The sequence below is a fragment of the Nicotiana sylvestris genome, chromosome 6 (assembly GCF_000393655.2).
Source record: "Nicotiana sylvestris chromosome 6, ASM39365v2, whole genome shotgun sequence".
In the NCBI taxonomy this organism is placed as follows: Eukaryota; Viridiplantae; Streptophyta; class Magnoliopsida; order Solanales; family Solanaceae; genus Nicotiana; species Nicotiana sylvestris.
Genome location: NC_091062.1, coordinates 212,612,489 through 212,620,788, shown reverse-complemented (window position 1 = coordinate 212,620,788; position 8,300 = coordinate 212,612,489). Strand labels below are relative to the sequence as shown.

At 39.3% G+C, this 8,300-nt stretch overlaps 1 protein-coding gene across 1 annotated transcript; it reads left to right on the top strand.

Moving 5' to 3' along the window:
* Positions 1-4,512: 4,512 nt before the first annotated feature.
* On the top strand, positions 4,513-7,675 carry LOC104225287 (patellin-3-like). Its single transcript, XM_009777057.2, has 4 exons — positions 4,513-5,836; positions 6,443-6,567; positions 6,667-6,808; positions 7,190-7,675. Exons 1-4 carry the CDS (start codon positions 4,652-4,654, stop codon positions 7,436-7,438), a joined length of 1,701 nt encoding a protein of 566 aa, XP_009775359.1. The 5' UTR covers positions 4,513-4,651; the 3' UTR covers positions 7,439-7,675.
* Positions 7,676-8,300: the final 625 nt, after the last annotated feature.

Here is an 8,300-nt window from a genome sequence, read left to right as displayed (position 1 = left end):
TTGTTAGCATTTGTTATTTGGAAGATAATTTCAACATCAACAAATAAAGGTTATAAAAAGGATTAAACAAAGCATTACAATTGTTGTTAAAATTTTAATATTTTTCACGACAATAAATTTTACCCTTCATTTGCTGTTGAAAGGGCTACTTTTTAGCGACTAACTAATAGAATTTACCGGCAATAGAAAAAGACGCTAAAGGTGCAAATTAGGTCATTTTTGGGACGAAATTAGTATCCATTATAATGGCCGCTAAACAATTTCCATTAAAGCTATGACTTTTAGCGGCAATATAATGGACGCTAAAGGTGAAAACTAACATATCTTCAGAATGTATTTAGTGGCCAATATAATGGCCACTAAACAATTGTTGGAAAAACCTACGACTTTTAGCGGCAATTGAGACTGCCTTTACCAGTATTTTTTTAAATGGAAGCTAAAAGCTTTAGCGACCCCATGTACAATGGCTTGAACTTAATAGCTGGTAAATGTTTTAGCGGAAATATTTATAGCCGCTAAAGGCCTTTACAAGCTGAAGCCCCTTTTGTAGTAGTGGCAACTCAGCCGGGTGTGATAGCTCAGATCGGTGATGGAGCAGCTATGTCTGCTGACGCTTTGTGGAGATTGGACAGGTTCACCAAGCTCTTCACTACCATTTTCAGCGGTGCACCTTCTGAGGATCCCCAGGATTATCTAGATAGCTGTCATGAGGTTCTTAGGAACATGGGGATAGTGGAGACCAATGGGGTCGACTTTGCTACTTTTCGCTTATCTGCATCCGCCAAGACTTAGTGGAGGGATTATTGATTGGCTAGACCAGTTGGGTCACTAGCCTTGACTTGGGATCAATTTTCTCAGCTGTTTTTGGAGAAGTTTCTCCTAGTCACCCAGAGAGAGATCTATCGGAGGCAGTTTGAGTGTCTCCAGCAGGGTTCTATTACTGTTACTCAGTACAAGACCAGGTTTATCGATTTGGCCCGTCATGCTTTACTTATACTCCCAACTGAGAGAGAGAGAGTGAAGAGGTTCATTGAGGGGCTCATCCAGCCTATTCGACTTCAGATGGCTAAGGAGACGGGGAGTGAGATTTCTTTCCAGGAGGCGGCCAATGTGGCCAGGAGAGTTGAGATGGTTCTATCGTAGGGAGGCGGTCAGGGGTCTGACAAGAGGCCTCGTCATTTAGGCAGATTCAGTGGTACCTCGTTTGGAGACAGGGATTCGTATGGTAGAGGCCATCCTCATAGGCCTTTTCAGTCAGCACTTCAGGTTTTTCACGGCTCTTCGGATGGCCGTGGTTCTCTTATTTAGTATTCTGATCAACAGTCCTATAGTACATCACCCGCTCCTATCAGTGCACCGCTGCTCTAGAGTTTTCGGGGTGGTCATTCAGGTCGTCAAGGTCAACAGTCTCAACAGCCGAGAGCTTGTTATACTTGTGGGGATATAGGTCATATTGATAGATTTTGCTCTCGAGCATCGAGTAGCTCTTAGCATCAGGGCTCCCGTGCCATGGTTCATGCACTGAGTGTTCCACAGTCCGCTCAGCCAGCTAGAGGTGGAGGTAGAGGTGCTAGAGGTGGAGGTAGAGGTATTAGAGGTAGAGGTAGAGGCCAGCCAGCAGCAGGCCATCCTAGAGATGTAGTTCAGGGTGGTGGGCCCCAGTCCCGATGTTATGCTCTTCCAGCCAGGCCTTAGGCTGAGGCTGAGGCTTCCGATGCAGTTATCACAGGTACCGTTCTGGTTTGTAGTAGAGATGCTTTAGTTCTATTTGATCCAGGATCTACATACTCCTATGTGTCATCCTATTTTGCATTATATCTGGTTATGCCTAGTGATTCTTTGACTGTTCCTGTACATGTGTCTACACCGATGGGTGATTTTATAATGGTAGATCGGGTCCATCATTCATGTATAGTTGTGATCATGGGTCTTGAGACTCGTGTAGATTTGTTACTTCTGGACATGGTTGATTTCAATGTCAGGGGATGGGCAGGTTATCACCTTACCACGTTATCTTGGACTGTCATGCCAAGACCGTGACCTTAGCCTTGTCGGGTGTATCTCGTTTAGAGTGGAGAGGGACTCCTGGTCATTCTACCCGTAGTGTTATCTCATATATAAAAGCTCGACATATGGTCGAGAAGGGGTGTTTGGCCTATGTGGCATATGTTCGTGATTCCAGTGTCGAGGTTCCTTCTATTGATTTTGTGCATGTTGTTCGTGAGTTTCATGAGGTATTTCCTTCAAAGAACTTCCCCAAATTATTGGTAAGTGATTCTAATTCATTTTCTTTCAATCTTTCACTATATTTCCAAAGATTTCGAAAAAATTCTTGTGTTTTCATGGTGAAAATTGGGGGTTTGAGTCGAATTAAGAATTTTTGTAAAATGGGAATTTAGACCTCAAATTGAGGTCGGATTACAAAACAAATTGCATAATCGGGCTCAGGGGTGAATGTGTAATTGGGTTTAGGTTCGAATTTCGGGTTTGGACCAAGCGGACCCGGGAGTTGACTTTTGTTGACTTTTTCAATAATGACCTAAATTGAATTCTTTACAATCGACGTAGTTCCTAAGGCTTAATCTGAATCGTTTGGTTGGTAATTTGTTAGATTCTATTGGTTTGAAGGCTTGTTTGAAAGGCAAAGTCGTGGTTGAGCTTTGAATTGATCCTTTGGAGCGAGGTAAGTGTTGTGGTTAACCTTGACTTGAGGGATTAAGACTTATTTATCTAATTGCTACATGTTTAGATATTGGGTGCAATGTATATGTGAGGTGACGAGTACTTATGCGTTGTTATTGGGTTAAAGCATGCGGGTGAGACTTGTTCCTTGCAATTAATGCTTACTTTGATCATGTTAACCATGCTTAGACTAGTTATTTGTTAAATTGATCGTTCCTATCGTGTTTATGCGTTTTGTGATAGTTGAGTATTGATTCCAAAGTTGGGATTGATATTGTGGAACCATTGTTGAAATAAGGCTTGTTCTTGTTATTCTATCTCCCTGTTGTTACTATTCATTGTTATATGGCAATGGAGAGTTTTAATGCACGAAGGGTGATGCCATACCGTTTGTGAGTATTAATTTGCGAAGGGTGATGTCGTGCCATGTTGTTAGTGTCAATGTACAAAGGGTGATGCCGTGCCATGTTATTAGAGTTAATGCATGAAGGATGATGTCATGTCGTCTCTATTCATTTATACTATGAGTGAAAGTAAAAGCACGAAGGGTGATACCGTGCAGTGTCATTATTGCGTTGTAAGGTTGAGAGTAAAAGCACGAAGGGTGATGCCGTGTAATTTTCTTCATTGTGCTTAATTGTTTTTACTGGTTAAAGGCATATTGACTGTTCCGGTTATTATTTTCGTTGTATCTCTCGTATCTTGTATCCTTTAGCATATCCCCCTCCTAATAGTACCTGTTTAGCTTTTATTTGTTATTATCTTGTATGTATATTGTTATCTGCACAGGTTTATTATGTGGGTGTCTTGTCATAGTCATATCACTACTTCGTCGAAGTTAGGCTCGATACTTACGGAGTACATAGGGTCGGTTGTACTCATACTACACTCTGCACTTCTTGTGCAGATTTTGGTACCGGCCCTAGCTGTCCGTGAGGCGTAGCAGCTTGGACTTGCTTGTTGGAGACTCGAGGTAGATCTGCTGGCGTCCGCAGACCTTGAAGTCTCTTTCTATTTTCCTTATTTTACTGTTTATTTCGTTCAAAACAGTTGTATTTCTTTCAGACACTATTTGTAGAAAATTTTAGAAGCTCGTGAGTTGTGACTCCAGATCCGTATTGTAGTAGATATTGGACATTTATGTTATTCCGCACTCAGCTTTAATTCATTTTGGCTTAATTGACTTTAATTATTGGAATTGAATGAAAATGAACTTAAAGATTCTCTAATGTTGGCTTGCATAGCGAGTAAAAAGTTAGGCGCCATCACGATCCCGAAGATGGGAATTCCGGATTGTAACAGTGACAAACTCTAGAATCTCTCTAAAATATAGACATTCAACTTAAATACAATTCTATTTATAACAACTTCCAAATATAGACTTTTGTTTTTGGGGCTATACTTTCTCCTCATTCTCTTTACTTCATAATTTTAATCTCAAAAATTAAAATGAGACAAACACTAGAAAAATCTATGGAAGTAAAACAGCTCAACGACAAACGAATATGATTAATTGATAATCAGATATGCAATAATAAGTATTACTAATTATATTTTTGGTATCTATAGAAGAAAAAATAAATAAAACTCTATAAATATATAGTGAAGCCAACTAGGATAATACAAAGAAGATTCAGTGGCACAATGATTACATTTTCAAACAGCTCTCTGGAAAAATAAAGTTAGAATTATAGGCTGAATTAGCGGTGTTCGAGGTTGTCGTGGACCCCATTTTTACTGTGGGTAACGAGCTGTCAACTCATACTTTGAAACTCCTCGACAGTCTGTTTCCTTTTAACACCCCCCCCCCCCACCCCCAAATTCAGTTCTATACATACATATATACCCGTTACCCATTACCACCATTTTCACCATTACCAAGCATTTCTTCCTCCACGATTTCAACCCCAACTTCTCAAAATCCAATCTTTAAGCCCTTTTCATTTGTGGGTATCTGAAATTTGATCAAATGGCTGAAGAAACCAAGAAAATGGCTGAAGAAACGACACCAGAAGTGGTGGTTTCTGATGTTACAGTGAGTGAAACACCTCAACCTGAGCCGGAAAACTTGCCGGAGTCGCCAGAAAAATCTGCTGCTCCGGAGACCGGAGAATCCAAGGTTGGGAGTGATAAGGATGAGAAGGACCTTGTTGCTGAATCCACTTCCTTTAAGGAAGAAAGTAACAAGGTTGAAGAACTCCCTAATCCTGAACAAAAAGCATTGGCTGAATTCAAACAGCTAATTCAAGAAGCTCTTAACAAACACGAATTCACTTCCCCTCCGCCTCCGCCGTCACCGCCGGCAGCCAAGGAGAAGGAGGAGGAGAAAAAAGCAGCCCCTGTTGAGGCACCGGACGCAGAGCCGGTTACAGAGGTAGTATCTGAGCCGGTGGCAGCACCGGCGACGGTGGAAATTGAATTGGAGAAAAAGGAAGAGAAAGTCACTCCACCGGAAACAGAAGTAACTCCGGTACCGGCGCCTGAGACACCATCGGAGCCGGAGAAGTTGGAGGCAGCCGAAGAAATCAAGGAAACAATTGTCGAAGTACCCGCGGCTGTTGCTGTGGCGGCGGCAGCGGAGGAGCCACCGGCGACGGAGGAAGCAGAGGAGCCAAAAACAGGGTGTACACCACCACCGGAAGAAGTATCCATATGGGGAATACCCCTATTAGCTGACGAGAGAAGTGACGTCATCCTCCTCAAGTTTCTAAGAGCAAGAGATTTCAAGGTGAAAGAAGCTTTCACCATGCTAAAAAGTGTTGTTGCATGGAGAAAAGAATTCAAAATTGATGAACTTTTGGATGAGAAAGATTTAGGTCAAGGACTTGAGAAAGTTGTGTACAATTATGGTTTGGACAAAGAAGGACACCCTGTTTGTTACAATGCATTTGGTGAATTCCAAAACAAGGAATTGTATCAAAATACTTTTGCTGATAAGGAGAAGCTAACCAAATTCCTCAGATGGAGAATTCAGTTCATGGAAAAGTCAATCAGGAATCTTGATTTTAGCCCTGATGGTATCTGCACTTTTGTTCAAGTTATTGATCTTAAGAATTCTCCTGGTCTGTTCTTTTTCAAGAAAGAACTTCGCCAGGCTACAAATCGTGCTCTTCAATTACTTCAGGATAATTACCCTGAATTTGTTGCCAAACAGGTATTTTTCTGTCCTTCAAAGTTCATTTTATATCTATGATTTATGTGCATTTCTTGGTTGTTGAATTACTTCTAATTGTCCTATCAAAGTTAGTACTTTGAGGGTAGCTTGGTTAAGTTATCCCATGATTAACGGGGTTAGTTATCCTGCATATTACAATTTCGGAATAATTAATTTCGAGATACATGTTATAAACTCATCTCAAATTTAATTCCGGCATTAATTATTCCTTATTCCTCGTACCAAATGAGCCCTGAGTTATTAATGATCCTTTCCCTTTCTTTGATTTGGCTGGAGCATCACCCCTTTAAAATGAAAAGAAAGATACTCCATCCGTTCCTATTAATGTGATACTGTTTGGCTAGGTATGAAGTTTAAAAGAAAATAAAAAAATTGATACTTTTGATCTAAAATAAGTTTTAGATATTTGTATAGCTATAAAATAAGTTTTAATGTTAAATTGTTTCTGAAATATATAAAGGTAACATCTTTTTTAAATTGGGACAGAGGAAGTATTAAGAGAAAAACTTTTGTGCTTGATATTTTATGTTGTTATATGGTGTTGGTATTTGGATAATAAATTGATATGGGTGTTATGGTGTGAAGGTGTTCATCAATGTTCCATGGTGGTACCCAGCTTACTACAGAATGATAAATGCAATTTTTACTACAAGGACAAAGAGCAAGTTTGTTTTTGCTGGTCCTTCAAGATCTGCCGAGACCCTTTTCAAGTCAGTACTCTAATTTTTCCCCTTATTCTGATGACTTTCAAACTTATATTATTTGCATTAAGTATATTCTGATTTATAATAAATGTGATGAAAATTCAGATACATAACCCCAGAACAAGTACCAGCACAATATGGTGGACTGAGCAAGGAAGGTGAACAGGAATTCACTGTTGCTGAACCTGCCACAGAGGACATCATTAAGCCAGCTTCTAAACACACCATTGAATTCCCAGTTACTGAGGTATGTTCAGTATTTCTTGACGGATTTAACTTATATACACTGATAATGTAATATAGATAATTAGGCTTAAGCGTAACTGGTAAAGTTGCCGCCATGTGACCAGGAGGTCCTGGTCACGGGTTCAAGCCGTGTAAAATGCTTCTTGCAGAAATACATAGTAAGGCTGCGTACAATAGACCCTTGTGGTCCGGCCCTTCCCCGGACCACAAGGCTGCCCTTAGGCTTATTATAGAGAGTTAGTTGTTGTTGAACATTGTTAGTGCATAGAAGTTAAATGTTCGACTCCTAGTTGTAGAATTGAACTATAGCCTGATTTGCATTTCATTTGTTGGATTTCTCAACTTTATTGTGTTGAATGTGGGAAAATGTTGGATTTTGCAGAAGTGCAGTTTGGTTTGGGAAGCAAGAGTGACAGGGTGGGATGTATCTTATGGAGCTGAATTTGTACCAACTGCTGAAGGTGGATACACAATAATTATAGAGAAATCAAGAAAAGTTGTGGCAAATGAAACAGTGATCAGCAACACATATAAGGCAGGAGAACAAGGCAAAGTGGTGATCACATTTGACAACCAAAGTTCTAAAAAGAAGAAGCTTGTTTACAGGTCCAAGAACAAGCCCTCGGATTGAGAAATTCATGTTCTTTTCTTGGTTCTGTGGTTGATATTGAATTTAATTTTTGAGTTTTGGATATTTATTTAATATTTTGTTGGGGTTCTTGAAAATTACTTTTGTGTTGGATTGGTTTTTTATTTTATGGGAAATATTAAAAGGGAATGGAAAAGGATGGAGAGCACATGTGTAATGTATTTGGAATGTGGACAGAACCTTTTTTTTACTGATTTATTGATACATTTTCTTCTGAAATATTCTTGTAAATCTATTGCTGCTGTCCTTTTCCTTTCCTTTTTTATGATGTGAAGCTTAAAGTTAAAAGGGCGGTAAATGGGCGAGTTGGGCTGAATTTGGGCGGGTCAAGATGAGTTAGGTAATAAATGAGTCATTGTGCAACCCAGCTCAAAGCTTATTTGGAATAAGATGGGTTGGGTCAAGATGAGCTAAACAATAGGTCATAACTCAATCCGCCCAATTTGACCCATATTTTAGAACCAAGATAGCCCTCATAGTTTTAAACTTGTGTATTTCTATCTTCAGAAAATATGATGTTTCCAAATAGAACCATAAGACAAAGACTCAAATTTAAGGTAATGCTGCATTGAGAACAACTTACTGTAAATGTCACGAGTTCGATTTTCAATGAGTTCCAACTACTGCTGGTTAGTTAAACATTTCCACTATCTAAATTAACTATGTGAAAATGAAAAAAAAACTAGACCAGTGATATTATCATTTTTAGCTCGCGCCACAAATTATTTATATATGGTAGGCGAAAAAATGTATAAAGTTTGTATATAATATACAAAATATATATATACACAAAAAATATACAAATTTTATACCATATTTTTTAGCTATTATTTTTACAGCAGTT

Coding starts and splice junctions, on each gene's coding strand:
- LOC104225287 (XM_009777057.2), top strand. CDS start 4,652: ATGGCTGAAGAAACCAAGAAAATGGCTGAAGAAACGACACCAGAAGTG. Junction 5,837..6,442: donor CTGAATTTGTTGCCAAACAG/GTATTTTTCTGT, acceptor TATGGTGTGAAG/GTGTTCATCAATGTTCCATG. Junction 6,809..7,189: donor TTGAATTCCCAGTTACTGAG/GTATGTTCAGTA, acceptor TGGATTTTGCAG/AAGTGCAGTTTGGTTTGGGA.